General features: G+C 35.9%; 4 protein-coding genes across 6 annotated transcripts; all 4 read left to right on the plus strand.

The window, feature by feature from the left end:
- The first annotated feature begins 181 nt into the window (after nucleotides 1–181).
- On the plus strand, nucleotides 182–2,335 carry AT1G69400 (Transducin/WD40 repeat-like superfamily protein). Of its 2 annotated transcripts, NM_105607.3 has the most exons (9): nucleotides 182–432; nucleotides 528–658; nucleotides 759–841; nucleotides 989–1,240; nucleotides 1,385–1,457; nucleotides 1,549–1,629; nucleotides 1,704–1,785; nucleotides 1,871–1,971; nucleotides 2,071–2,335. In NM_105607.3, exons 1-9 carry the CDS (start codon nucleotides 328–330, stop codon nucleotides 2,105–2,107), a joined length of 945 nt encoding a protein of 314 aa, NP_564965.1. In that variant the 5' UTR covers nucleotides 182–327; the 3' UTR covers nucleotides 2,108–2,335. The 2 variants fall into 2 exon arrangements, with proteins under 2 accessions (NP_564965.1, NP_974113.1); NM_202384.2 differs by having other exon boundaries at nucleotides 222–432; nucleotides 1,549–1,785; nucleotides 2,071–2,278.
- ELF5A-3 (eukaryotic elongation factor 5A-3) lies at nucleotides 2,331–4,035 on the plus strand. The gene is made up of 4 exons (NM_105608.4): nucleotides 2,331–2,721; nucleotides 2,957–3,079; nucleotides 3,168–3,224; nucleotides 3,319–4,035. Exons 1-4 carry the CDS (start codon nucleotides 2,602–2,604, stop codon nucleotides 3,493–3,495), a joined length of 477 nt encoding a protein of 158 aa, NP_177100.1. The 5' UTR covers nucleotides 2,331–2,601; the 3' UTR covers nucleotides 3,496–4,035.
- A 2,291-nt stretch (nucleotides 4,036–6,326) lies between these two features.
- Nucleotides 6,327–10,468, plus strand: AT1G69420 (DHHC-type zinc finger family protein). Of its 2 annotated transcripts, NM_202385.2 has the most exons (10): nucleotides 6,327–6,579; nucleotides 6,972–7,032; nucleotides 7,122–7,235; nucleotides 7,761–8,117; nucleotides 8,236–8,304; nucleotides 8,408–8,479; nucleotides 8,660–8,788; nucleotides 8,869–8,949; nucleotides 9,037–9,225; nucleotides 9,300–10,208. In NM_202385.2, the coding sequence occupies exons 2-10, from the start codon at nucleotides 6,991–6,993 to the stop codon at nucleotides 10,035–10,037; spliced, it is 1,791 nt and encodes a 596-aa protein (NP_974114.1). In that variant the 5' UTR covers nucleotides 6,327–6,579; nucleotides 6,972–6,990; the 3' UTR covers nucleotides 10,038–10,208. The 2 variants fall into 2 exon arrangements, with proteins under 2 accessions (NP_974114.1, NP_177101.2); NM_105609.4 differs by having other exon boundaries at nucleotides 6,327–7,032; nucleotides 9,300–10,468.
- A 561-nt stretch (nucleotides 10,469–11,029) lies between these two features.
- AT1G69430 (Son of sevenless protein) lies at nucleotides 11,030–12,689 on the plus strand. The gene has a single exon (NM_105610.3). It carries the CDS (start codon nucleotides 11,326–11,328, stop codon nucleotides 12,376–12,378), a length of 1,053 nt encoding a protein of 350 aa, NP_177102.1. The 5' UTR covers nucleotides 11,030–11,325; the 3' UTR covers nucleotides 12,379–12,689.
- Nucleotides 12,690–13,567: the final 878 nt, after the last annotated feature.

Genomic DNA, 13,567 nt, shown 5'->3' on the forward strand with positions numbered 1-13,567 from the left:
ACATGCCTAAAATTAAATTATAACTTTAACTAAATCCCAAAACACAAACCGAAAACGAACCAAAAATCCGGATTTATCATCTACGACTACAAACATTCAAAGTAGTATGTACAATAGATATTGGGCCATAAGCCCATTAACCCGTTTGTGAATTTTGAAAGAGCTCAGGTATTGGGGAAAGCTCTAGTCTACAAATTTGAAATTCGGAATTCGAAATTGGGGAAAGTCTTCTTCATCTGTCTAGAGAGTGGCGTTTGATTTGAGATAACGTTCTTCTCCAAAATTGCTTGAGGAAGTGGTTTTGTTGTGTCTCTCTGGGTTTGAAATATGAGCGGAGATAGACTTGAATTTGAAAACCCTATAGAGGATGCGGTTTCGAGGCTCAGATTCTCCCCTCAATCAAACAATCTCCTCGTTGCTTCTTGGGATTCTGTGAGTTTCTTCTCTTCTCTTCTTTTTTCTCGGATCGATACCGTATTGGTCTCAGAGATAGTGACGAATTGTTGCTTGCTTGTGTAAATGTGTAGTATCTGAGATTGTATGATGTGGAGAGCTCTTCGCTAAGTCTTGAATTAAACTCTCAAGCTGCTCTTCTTGATTGTTGTTTCGAGAATGAATCAACTTCATTTACCTCTGGTTCTGATGGATTCATCCGAAGGTTTGCAATTTTCGCTTTTCTATTGTATGAAGATAGCAAATTTACCTTTTCAATGAAAAAGATCTGATCTTGTATAGAATGATAACACCTTGCTTGTTAGGTATGATTTAAACGCTGGAACAGTTGATACAATTGGAAGGCATGATGACATTTCAACATCCATTGTCTACTCTTATGAAAAAGGTCAGCTTTTTACATTTTTAAGTAAGTGGTGATGACTGTTTTTACATAAGTTGATTTGGTATCAGGTTTTGAGTTTTGAATCTAAGACTTTGGTAACGTTATGTATACTGTCTTATACTAAACTCTAAGTGGTTTGATGCGGCTCAGGTGAAGTTATCTCGACTGGGTTTGATGAGAAGATCAAATTCTGGGATACAAGACAAAGAGAAAGTCTTGTGTTTTCGACTGATGCTGGTGGAGCAGTGGGATGTGTCACTGTATCTGGAAACAACTTAGTTGTTTGTGTGGACGCATCGATGCATATATACGATTTACGTAACTTAGATGAAGCTTTTCAATCGTATGCATCCCAAGTGGAGGTGCCAATCAGATGTATCACCTCTGTACCTTATTCCAGAGGTAAACATATATAGTTACAAGAATCTGTCTTTGGTGTTATTTGGCCATAGTTTACATTTCCACTGAGAAAAGATTTATATTTTACATTGATCAGGTTTCATGTTTGGTTTGGTTTCTAAGATGTTTATTGTTGGTATTGAGCAGGATATGCAGTTGGGTCAGTAGACGGACGAGTAGCTGTGGATTTCCCCAATACATCATGCTCCAGTGAGATTAAGTAAGTCCACAATATGAAAGTTATCATTTGGCTATCCACTGGTTTGTATTCAATCTTTTCTCTTAAGATGTGTACCATAAATTCATGGCAGATACAGTTTCCGATGCCATCCCAAGAGTAGGAATGGAAGACTTGATGGTGTATGCATAAATGCAATCGAATTCAGTCCATGGTATATGTCTCTCATTCACCATCTAATGGTACACATGATTGATCATCAAACTAACTCTTTTCTTGTTGCCACAGTGGGTCAGGGACTTTTGTAACAGGTGACAATGAAGGATACGTGATCTCATGGAATGCTAAAAGCAGAAGAAGACTCAATGAGGTTCAAACACTAAACATGACTTGTTCTCTCTAGATTCCTTCTTGTTCTTATTCTCCTCTATAATAATTTGTGTTTTTTATAAAAGTTGCCAAGGTACTCAAATAGCATCGCGTCTTTAGCATTTGACCACACTGGAGAACTCTTGGCCATTGCATCAAGCCACACTTACCAAGATGCTAAAGAGAAGTAAGTCCCACACTCTTCTCAATTCGTTTCATCATCACAAACACTCTCACAATACATCATTAAAACATTTGTATCAATATATCTCCAAATGTTTTGCAGGGAAGAAGCTCCTCAAGTGTTCATACACAGGCTTTGAAAGATTCGTAAGCTTCTTGAATCTCAGTGTCTACTTGTATCTATCTAGTTATTTTTTTGTGTGTTTTTGGTAGCACGTTTTAGCTTGATCTCAGAACTGACTCGTGTCAACCAACATGTAATGATTGTATCTCTCACGTCTCTTTATACTACTTGTTCTCTAAACTTTGTTTTGACTTTTTAGTCAACTATATGCTTTGACTTTAAAATAAACAGTAGAATAATCAAATTATTTAAGAGTTGATTAATTAAATAGAGAATCTCAGAGGCCGCGTAAGATTTACGATCTGACTTTTATTTCTTTAAGAAAAAACAAAAAAACGCCGCACGTGTAGGGTCGCGTCAGTTGCACGCGACACGTCAAATAAATCTGAACCCTAGATCGCTTTCTTCAGTGTTCTATAAAAACTAAACTCCATTCGCTGACTTCGCAAAGAAGAACACTTTCTCTCTGAAATCTCAAATTCATCTCTTCTCTTCCGATTTCGCTGAATCATGTCAGACGACGAGCATCACTTCGAATCCAGCGACGCCGGAGCTTCTAAGACTTATCCTCAACAAGCCGGTAACATTCGTAAAGGTGGTCACATCGTCATCAAGGGACGTCCCTGCAAGGTTTTGTCTCTGATTTGATTATTATTGATTTTAGAGGAATCATCTTCATGGATTGTATTAAAGCAGTGTTCCGTTACCTGATCGTTGTGAATTTTTGAGGTTTAGTGATTCTGGATTGTGATCTGGTGTTTAGTGTTGAGAAAAACCTCTGTTTTTGAAGTTTATGGATTTATAGGGTTTTTAAATCTATAATAGGGTTTAATTCAATTGGTGATATGTGGGGTTTATGATATAGGTGGTTGAGGTATCGACTTCGAAGACTGGGAAGCATGGTCACGCCAAGTGTCACTTTGTTGCCATTGATATCTTTACTTCTAAGAAGCTTGAAGATATCGTTCCTTCTTCCCACAATTGTGATGTGAGTCTTGTGAATGGATTAGAAACGTTATACAAAGTCTATAATTTTTGACTCACAACACAAAACTGTTTCCTTTTTATTGGCACAGGTTCCACATGTGAATCGTGTTGATTATCAGTTGATTGATATCTCTGAAGATGGCTTTGTATGTCATCTTCTTTTTCACTAGTTCAGCTTTGTGTTTTGTCTTTGCCCATATGGTTGAATTAGAGGGTTTTGTTCTTTGATTACATTTACAGGTTAGTCTTCTTACTGATAATGGTAGCACTAAGGATGATCTGAAGCTGCCAACAGATGAAGCTTTACTCACACAGCTCAAGAATGGATTTGAGGAGGGTAAGGATATTGTTGTGTCTGTCATGTCTGCAATGGGAGAGGAGCAGATGTGTGCTCTCAAGGAAGTTGGTCCCAAGTAATAATAATAAGTAAGCATTCTCTCTTTTACAGAGGCTATGTATTATCAAGTTTGACAGAGTCAAATGTTATAAGAACAAAGTTTGGTCCTTTTTTTTGGTCTTCTTAGTATAATTTAAGCCCACATGTGTTTCCCATGCAAGACACTCTTATATTTACTAGTATATCTTACTATTGGTTTTGGTTGTGGAGAAGTTACTGTTGACAGTTCCAAACCTCTACTTCTCTTTATGTGCTATGTTATTTTCTCAGATCCTAAAGGATTAGTCATTTTGAATGTGGATATGTCACATCAATACTTGTGATCCAAGTGCTCTCTTTGAGTAGTCGCTGAGTGATCAAATGCTAAGGGAGGTCTCATATACTTGCTAGTTTAAGGGCCTACTTCATAGTTTTAGTTGGTTATGCTATGGAGTGGGCCTGACTACAACCATCAACAATCGATAAAAAGCTACATTTCTATGGATATTGAACTTGAACTTTGGTGTAAGAAGTTTTAGTCTACTATTGAACCAAAAGCGTTTTCCACTGATTACCTTTTGATTATTATAGCACACTAAATTAGTCAAGAGTAAAAAAAATGAAACATATAAACAAAAAAATACTCATCAAATTATTTTCTCCATAACCAATCAAGTATTAATTGCCCCCACATCTTATAATTGCTTCCATTACCCACAGTTCACATTTCACAGCCTCACAATTATCTTGAGTTATATGTCCATAAACTTTACACTACTATTAAACATTTATTTTGTGGGGAATAATGGTTTTATATTAATGAAAGCTACAAAAACTAAAATAGAAATAGAAGAAGGGTATAGTGAGTCACGGGTATGGGTAGAGAGACAGAGAGGGGCACGTGCCTGAAAGAAAAGAACCAAGCAAATGAGAACAAAGTCACTCTCTGTATGTCCCCATCTACCATTTTGTAGTATTCCTTGGTTTGGCATTGGATCATTTGATATATATCCCTCGTTTTTTCGACATTTGCTACATATCCTTTATTCTTCAAAATTTGAACAATATTACAATTCATTATCAAATTTAATATTTAGTTTGTCCTGCCCAAAAGCTGTTAATATTGTCCTATCTTTTTGTTTATATTGACTTTGTTGCTACCACGGTTTTGACTTCTTTTTATTACGTACGATGGTTTCGAAGACATGTTTCTTACCGAAGCGCCATTGTTTTCATACAAAATATAGATTATGGTAGATGGATGTCGCGCCAAAATTGTAAATGGTATTGGCTTTTAGTATTTCAAAGATTTTAGCCAATCATTATTAGCTCAAGCTTGGTAATTCATACATGAACAACACTCGTTATTGGTGTATATCTGTAAAGCTCGATACTTATAATCTAATAGCGCTTTAGAATGTGGTATGGGTTCTCGATTGGCCTATGTTTGCTGATGTGTATATCTGGTATATTATATACATCGGAATCGTTCAACGTTGGTTGCAACCGGATATCTCGATAAACGAGCACCCGTATTCACCGGGCGTAGCATTCTTATTTTATTTTAACAAAGACTATTTTTTAAAACTATTCGTAGATTAGTAGTTTAGTACTCAAAAAACCATAAATACTCAATTACGTTTTTAGGATTTTTATAAGAATGCTTGTCTCTACCTCATCGGTTTTCTACTTTTACGATAAAACTATTAAATTGCAATCTCTTATACCAAGAAAAAAAAAGAATATGAAGAAGGAAAACGACATACATAAAGAGGTCCTTCGAATTTAATGCTTCACATTTACTCCTTCACCCACACACCTTTTGTCCCTTTTTTTTAATGATCTTATTCAGTTTTAAAATAATTTCTTAGTTTAACGGAAAATATTCAAATAGAATTTCAGCTTATACATTAAATTATATTTAAATTTATTATTTTTCATACTCTTTTTTTTGTGATTTTACAAAATCTTGTGTACGAATGAGTTTTTTTTTTTTGCTAAGTTTAGAGAGAAAGAGTACAAATAACATAAGCAATCGAAATTTAGCATGTATAACTTTATTTGCAAAGAAAAGATTCATCAAAACATAGCATTGTCTTCGGCCGTTACTTTCATGGTGTTGTGTCAGAAGGATCGATACATGTTTATAAGAATTTCTCAATCAATTCAATGAGGACAGCAAAAACAATTCCACTTCTCTTTAAATAAACCATGTATCTGCATGCAAAGTCGACGTATATTAAACTTTTTTTTTAACTTTATATAATACACAAAAGACATGTAATGTAAGACATTGGCTTTCGATCCAAATGACCCTTTTTAAGAGAAATAGCAAGAAAAAGGTAACTAAAAACGCAAACCAATTACAAACAAAAAAAAAGTTTTATCTTTTTTTCTTACAAAAAGTCCATTTATCTGACAATAGAGAGATCATAAGAGACATATCACCAGCTACCAAAGCTTTTAAAAATTCAAACAAATACCATAAGATTTTAGAAATACAAAAACAAATCCTAAACCCTTATAGGAAAATTTATTAATCTTTCCCGGACCGTCGTTTTCTTGGTGCTTTGTTCTGTCACTCTCGAACCCTCGAATATTGAAAATCAAGAGCTACTTCTATTATATTCCTTTCATTTAAATAATTTCTTTGGAAGTTCAAAATTCTCTTTAACCAAATCGGCTTTGATTCTTGTAACATATTTGAACTTTGTGCAGAGTAGTTACCAGTTTGGAAGACTCAACATTTAAGACAAAATAGTCATTTGGTACAACAAAACATTTAATGTGTGATATGAGACAATTTATTACACAAGGACACATTGTAATTAAGTTAAATAGAGACATGTTTAGGCTACCTAATCACAATTAAACCTAGTTTTACTCATTTTATCTCTACAAATTGAAACATGTCATGTGGGATTTGAAGTAAGAAAAGATTTAGGGTGAAAACAAAAAGGCAACAAAAATCAGTGGGGGTAAAAAAGCAAAAGAGAGTAAAATACTGGGAGAAAGACAGAGAGAGAGAGAAGAGTGATTGCAATTTAACAAAGGAGAAAGAAAACAAGTGTTACTGGATTTGCCAGCAACAGGACTGTGACACATGATTTGGCCATAGGAAAAAGGTAACTGCTTTTTCATCTCTTAATTATAACTCCTTTCCTCTCTTCTCTCTCTCTCTTCCATGGTGGGTTCTTCTTTTAGTAGATCTCTGCACCACCCAAAGCCCAAAGCTCAAAGCTTTGCACAGAAGATACAGAGAGAAAGAACCACATACAAAAAAAAAGAGTCTACTTTTCTTTTTGTTTCTACTTGCTATTTATTACTTTTCACACCACACCCTCTGGTCAAATGTCTTTCTCTCTACTCTTCTTTCCTTTGGTCTGAGACAACAGTAGCAAGAGTCCGTGAAAGAAGAAAACAAAATGTTAGAATTTTGAAGAAGATGAGGGAAAAGGAAGCAACTTTATCTGTTTATTTGACTTGAGTCTCTTCGATCTACATCTGGATTTTGCAGCATTTCTTCTTGAGGAAAAATGAGGAAACATGGATGGCAGCTTCCATACCATCCTCTTCAGGTTCTTCCTTTGTTCTTACTGAGATTTCTTTGGAGGGTTTTGATTTTGGAGGTGAAAGTTTTGATCTTTTTGTTTAATTTGTGGGTTAGGTGGTGGCTGTTGCTGTGTTCTTGGCTTTAGGGTTTGCTTTCTATGTCTTCTTTGCTCCATTTGTTGGGAAGAAGATTCATCAGTACATTGCGATGGGCATTTACACTCCTCTGGTAAGCTTAATTTGTTTTTGAAATCAAATCTGCTTTCAATAAACTTTGAATGGTTTTCAAGATCAAAATTGTGTACTTGTTGGCCGTTTATGTGTTGTCTTTACTTTGTTGTCTTTCTCATTTTGGGGAAATGCTTATCTTTTTGTGAAGTACATAGACCATTGGTTTCACAATCTAACATGTCTTTGTGAAATTTTGTTACTTATATCTAATTAGGGAAATTGGATTTACCTGGCTTTTTAGTTGGATCTTGATTTGGTCCCCTTCAAGAGATTAGAAGCTTCATTGATTCCTGTAAATGGACAAGTTAGCTCTAGAGACTTCTTATTTCCGAGCCAATTTTAGGGGCTATGGTTGAAATTTTGATCTTTTAACTTGATCCATTTTGCTTTTAATTGAAGCTGCACTTGAGACCTTAGTCTTAGAGATTGTGTACACCTTAAGTCTTTGAAAATAGTGATTTATTCTTTCCCTTTTTTGGTATCCTCTTAGAGACTGCCTAAGACAGTGACATCTTTTTTTCAGATTACGTGTGTGGTTGGACTGTATATATGGTGTGCGGCTTCAGATCCTGCAGACCGTGGAGTTTTCCGGTCTAAGAAGTACCTTAAAATTCCTGAAAATGGGAAATTTCCTCTAGCAAAGGATATAAAAGATGGATGTGGATCAGCTACAGGTGGTGCTAAATCTCATGATGGCACGTGTGTAGAGGATACAGAAAATGGAAGTAACAAGAAATTGGAGTCATCAGAAAGATCTTCTCTCCTGCGTTTGCTCTGCTCTCCTTGTGCATTGCTATGTAGTTGTTGCAGTGGAAAAGATGAATCTTCTGAGCAGATGAGTGAGGATGGGATGTTTTATTGCAGTCTGTGTGAAGTTGAGGTGCGGGGAACATTTATAAACACAGACATGTCTTTTCATTGGCTTTAGAGTTTTCTTGTGACAAGAAAGCTTCACATATTCTCAGGAGTAGTCAACAATTATTGTCTTCCTTTTGCAGGTCTTCAAATACAGCAAGCATTGCAGAGTTTGTGACAAATGTGTGGACCGTTTTGATCATCACTGCAGGGTATTCAAAGGATTTGCTTAAAAATTTCATGGTTTATCTTAAATGGTTAAACCCTTCCTTCTGTTTTAATTATTTTATCTTTGTTTTTGTATGACTTTTGTAGTGGCTAAACAACTGCATTGGCAAGCGGAATTACCGAAAATTCTTCAGTCTTATGGTATCAGCTATTTTTTTGGTAAGGTTGTGTTGATCTTTCATGATGTCCTGAAAGAATATCTTCTGTCTATCTTTCTGTCATGAAATGTTCTGAATAATTATTCCTTGGTGGGTGAAATGAAGAGTTAGTTCTCATAAAGTTAGATGTATTATTAACCGGTGGAAACATCGTTTTTTCCCCTGTGGTTTGAAATTGCAGCTCATTATGCAATGGTCAACTGGGATTTTTGTGCTGGTATTATGTTTACTCCGAAGAAACCAATTTAATGCAGACATTGCCCTGAAGTTGGGAAGCAGCTTCTCGCTAATTCCATTTGTTATAGTTGTTGTAAGTTACCTTCTCATACAGTTGATCTTCCCTTATCTCACCTGAAAGCAAGATTTGAAGGTTTCTTCTGTCTCTTGCAGGGTGTCTGTACAGTATTAGCAATGCTGGCAACGTTACCACTTGCTCAGCTTTTCTTCTTCCACATTCTTCTCATTAAGAAGGTTTGTTTCCCATGCTCAGTTGCTCACAGACATGCCAAGCTTTGTCCTTTAACTATTCAATTAACCAAAGTAAATTTTCTCTAACAGGGAATCAGTACATACGACTACATAGTTGCGCTTAGGGAGCAAGAGCAAGAACTAGAAGCTGGAGGCGGTCAACAGAGTCCTCAAATGTCAATGATCAGCTCATTTACTGGACTAAGCAGTGCAAGCTCCTTCAATACATTTCATCGTGGGGCATGGTGCACACCACCACGTTTGTTTCTTGAGGATCAGGTACCATTATTCACCAGTTTCTTCTACCTTGTTGACTATGATTTGCTCTAATGCGTGTGCATATCTGTATCCAGTTTGACGTAGTCCCTCCAGAGAATGCTTCTGTAAGTTCATATGGGAAGAAGTCTGTTGTAGAGGAACGTGTCAAGAAGAAGCCCCAACCTGTGAAGATTAGTCCTTGGACTCTAGCTCGTCTCAATGCAGAAGAAGTTTCAAAAGCAGCAGCAGAAGCAAGAAAGAAATCCAAAATAATCCAGCCTGTGGCGAGACGGGAAAATCCATTTGTTGGCTTAGAAGCAAGCAGCAGCTTCGGAAGCAGTGGCCGTAGAATGTTCCCAACAAAATATGAAGGTGTTAATAATAACGGGAAGCAGCGAAGGCAATCAAAGCGCATACGGTTACCAGCAGAACTACCTCTAGAACCGCTGATGAATGTTCAGACAAAAGCAGCAATGGAGACATCAACTAGTTCAGGGCTAGCTCCACTTCAGCTAGAAGCAAGAAGCGCGTTTCAGACAAGCCGGGCAATGTCAGGGTCTGGTAATGTTATGGTGACATCTTCACCAGAGAGCAGCTTAGACTCGCATGACATTCACCCGTTTAGAGTTTCGTCTGAAGCAGAGGATGCAGCGCAGCTTAATGGGTTCTCTTCTGCTGTTGGTCTGATGGGTCAACAGAGAGGACAACAACAACAACAACAACTATCAATGATGATGATGCCATTGTCAAGGTCTACAAGTGATGGCTATGATGCATCTGGTGGAGAAGACAGTGATCAGGTTCCTTCTAGAAACATCCACAAATCAAGATGAGAAGCATGATAGAATAATTCTAGTTTTGGCTTCTTCGAATCTTCGGAGGTATTCTTTGTGTAATGGCTGCTGCCTTCTATCAGGAAGAAGTCAACATTTGAGGATCTTGAAGGTATAAAAATGCCTGCCAAAAGCTCTTAGGAGAAGAGCACCAGAGACTTTTGAGAATTCTTAAGATTTTATTTGAAGGTACTGAGCAATTTGAACATGATGATGATCTTCTAGGGATTTACTAAAACTTATTTTGCTTTGTTTGTTAGGAAAAAAACTTTTATTTCTTCTAAAGAAATGTTAAATTGTGTGATTCAAAGAAAATGTTTTTAATGACCATAGATGATTTCAAAGAAAGTGTATGTTCAGTTTGAGTTGCATGATCAGAGAATAGAGAACGTTGATAATTTCGGATTATTTAGTCAACAAAGCCACCGACTAATCTAATTATTTATTCTTTAAAAACCTTTTGGGATTGCGTCACTCCAAAGTATTCAGTTCACCAAAAGAAGTTCAATTTCTAATTCACTCAAAAATAAAAAGTATAACTCAACTTACCACATCCTAACTCATGAAAATTTTCATGTTTTTGAGTAAAGTTTTGATTTAACAATTTTACAAAGGAGATAACTCAAAAATGTAAGTCAATCATAACTCAACAAACTTCAATCTCTAATGCAAATCTTAAACAAATCATGATTGGTAACAGTTTATTACATTACATTAACAAACAAAATCACACTATATATTATCAAAATAAATATTTCTTTTTTTGAATTATCAAAATAAATAGAACAATTTGTTTTATCAGTTTTTTTTGTTTTTGTTTTTTTGCAAGTTTCTATCATATTTTTCTCTTACGGGGAAAAATAAACAAATTTGCGCCAGATGGCAACATTTCCTATTTTCATCAACGCGTCTTTCCTTCTTGATTCTGTTATGACCCAGACTGGGACCCAAACCCAGACCCGTACCCGGATTGGATATAGTAACACCGAATCTGACGCTAATACTCTTTCGTCACCGTCACCTTTCTCCAGTCGACCCGGTTCATTCCTCCAAGCCCTTTCTGCGTGATTTCTGTTTCTTCACGCTCTCCAAAAATTCCCCATCTTTCTTCTCATTGCTTTCGTGACACCTTCCATGCTTTAAACGCGCCGCTAACAAATACACTAACCCTCTCTCTTCATGATTACCAAAACGCTAATCCCATATTTTGGGTTTGCTTAATTACAACATCAAAATCCAAACTTTGGGAAAAAAAATCCAAACCTTTTCGTTGTAAAACAGAGCAATCATGGAAATGGGTTTATCTGGGATGATGAATCATGGAGGATCAAATTCAAAATTACGGAAATTTGAGATAGAATCATCATCATCATCACCATCATCATCCTCTGATCATAAGTTTCATTCGATGAATGCTCTTGAGATCTTGAGAGAAACCGTTAGAATTCTCCGGTATAATCTTGGTGCTTTCATGTTAATCGCTCTTCTTTTGATCTGTCCTGTTTCCGCTATTCTATTACCAAACCTTTTAGTTGATCAATCAGTTGTTAATTCACTTACAGTGAGGCTTCTCTTAGTTTCCAAATCAAGTGGTCTTCCTTTATTGCCTTTTGTTAGAAACTCTTGTCAGAAATTCTCTGAGACAGCTGTTTCTTCTGCAATGTGTTTCCCTTTGTTCATCACTTTGTCACTCTTGTCTAGAGCTGCTGTGGTTTACTCTGTTGATTGCACTTATTCGAGGAAGAAAGTTGTGGTGACTAAGTTTGTGGTGATAATGCAGAGACTATGGAAACGTCTTGTGATCACTTACTTGTGGATTTGTACTGTGATTGTTGTTTGTCTCACTTCCTTCTGCGTGTTTCTCGTCGCGGTTTGTAGCTCTTTCTATGTTCTCGGATTCTCTCCTGATTTTAATGCCTATGGAGCTATCTTAGTTGGTTTGGTGTTCTCAGTAGTGTTTGCAAATGCTATCATTATCTGTAACACCACGATCGTGATCTCGATTCTTGAAGATGTGTCGGGGCCAGGAGCGTTGGTTAGAGCGAGTGATTTGATCAAAGGACAGACTCAGGTTGGTTTGTTGATATTTCTAGGATCAACAATAGGGTTGACGTTTGTGGAAGGATTGTTTGAGCATAGAGTGAAGAGTTTGAGTTATGGAGATGGTTCTTCGAGGTTATGGGAAGGTCCACTACTTGTGGTGATGTATTCATTTGTGGTGCTTATTGATACAATGATGAGTGCAGTGTTCTATTTTAGTTGCCGGTCTTATAGTATGGAAGCTGTTGAAGCTTTGGAAGCTTCTGGAGAGATTGTGTCCCAAGATTTGTCCCTGCTTTAAGAGTTGTCTTCAAGTTTCAGAACTTTGAGGATCTAAGATAATGCGAAAGAAGGGTAACAAAAGAGTTAGTTGGATGACAAGTAAAAATGAGAGGCGATTTTGTATATGAAAGGAGATTTTTAGTTGAGCATTCTTTGTTGGGCTTTCTGCTTCTTCTGTTTTAGTTTTTTTGTTCTTTACATTTTGTGATCGTCACATATCGTAACGGCCCATGTTCTTTCACATTTGGTCTTACTTTGTCAATAATCAATTATAAAATGTGTCCATCTCATGTGTTAAGTTCTTAATCACTTTTGTGTTTGTGTTTTCTTTATATATTTGTTCTGTTTTTTTTTCCTATGTAGAACATATACTAAAAACTAAATTGTTCATAATTATAATTATAAACATACATAATCTGCAGGCTGTAGCCCATTTGCGCATCGGACTAACATTCAAAGGTCTTTGTTAACGTTGGGCCGAATTGAGCGGATCAATTTTCATAATATGTAGGCTGAATATTGCAAAAGATTAACCCAGTCGGTTGGAACACCTAACAATTTGGATTTATAGGTGTGAACTTATTAGTAGCTACATAAAATCTGGTACTAAAGTTTGAGAAACAGTGATGTCAAATGTGAACTATTGAATCATAGACCGTGATGGGATTGAATCAACTAGTTAAGTTTGATGGGATATTTTTATAGACGACATGCAATAATTCTATTTTTCTGTCACGAGAACTATCAATCTTTTTTATATGTGGCTCCGATCTTTCTTTTATTTTTTGGTATTCATATATCTCCAAAAATAATTGAGACCTTTTTCCTGTCTTTCTAGAATCTAGAGTATAATAATTTTAACACTAATCAATAATATGTCAAGTTAACATACATGTTTCATTGTCGTTTAAGCATTAAATAATATTCTTCATGTGAAAAAATTAGACCATGACATATACAAAACAAAAGCTAGATTAATTTTAAGAAAAATTAGACCATGACATATATAATTTATTTTATTGCATTTTGTCAAAAGATTTTATTCCACTATGTTCTAATTTCTCTCATATATAAAAACACCCTACAAAATAGAAGATATATAGGTAATAATATCTTAAAACGTTGGACTGATGGAAGCTAAAAAGCTACCGTATATACTGCAATAGCCTTGTTCTCAACTGTTCAAATGCATCCAAAATGGTTATAAC

The sequence above is a fragment of the Arabidopsis thaliana genome (assembly GCF_000001735.4).
Source record: "Arabidopsis thaliana chromosome 1 sequence".
NCBI classification, from domain to species: domain Eukaryota; kingdom Viridiplantae; phylum Streptophyta; class Magnoliopsida; order Brassicales; family Brassicaceae; genus Arabidopsis; species Arabidopsis thaliana.

What these genes read in the sequence shown, in the direction of transcription:
- AT1G69400 (NM_105607.3), top strand. Translation starts at nt 328, where the DNA reads ATGAGCGGAGATAGACTTGAATTTGAAAACCCTATAGAGGATGCGGTT. An exon ending in TCGTTGCTTCTTGGGATTCT is followed by an intron (nt 433 to 527) that starts GTGAGTTTCTTC and finishes GTAAATGTGTAG; the next exon opens with TATCTGAGATTGTATGATGT. An exon ending in GCAATCGAATTCAGTCCATG is followed by an intron (nt 1,630 to 1,703) that starts GTATATGTCTCT and finishes TTGTTGCCACAG; the next exon opens with TGGGTCAGGGACTTTTGTAA.
- ELF5A-3 (NM_105608.4), top strand. Translation starts at nt 2,602, where the DNA reads ATGTCAGACGACGAGCATCACTTCGAATCCAGCGACGCCGGAGCTTCT. An exon ending in TCAAGGGACGTCCCTGCAAG is followed by an intron (nt 2,722 to 2,956) that starts GTTTTGTCTCTG and finishes TTTATGATATAG; the next exon opens with GTGGTTGAGGTATCGACTTC. An exon ending in ATATCTCTGAAGATGGCTTT is followed by an intron (nt 3,225 to 3,318) that starts GTATGTCATCTT and finishes TTACATTTACAG; the next exon opens with GTTAGTCTTCTTACTGATAA.
- AT1G69420 (NM_105609.4), top strand. Translation starts at nt 6,991, where the DNA reads ATGAGGAAACATGGATGGCAGCTTCCATACCATCCTCTTCAG. An exon ending in TTCCATACCATCCTCTTCAG is followed by an intron (nt 7,033 to 7,121) that starts GTTCTTCCTTTG and finishes TTTGTGGGTTAG; the next exon opens with GTGGTGGCTGTTGCTGTGTT. An exon ending in TGGGCATTTACACTCCTCTG is followed by an intron (nt 7,236 to 7,760) that starts GTAAGCTTAATT and finishes TCTTTTTTTCAG; the next exon opens with ATTACGTGTGTGGTTGGACT.
- AT1G69430 (NM_105610.3), top strand. Translation starts at nt 11,326, where the DNA reads ATGGAAATGGGTTTATCTGGGATGATGAATCATGGAGGATCAAATTCA.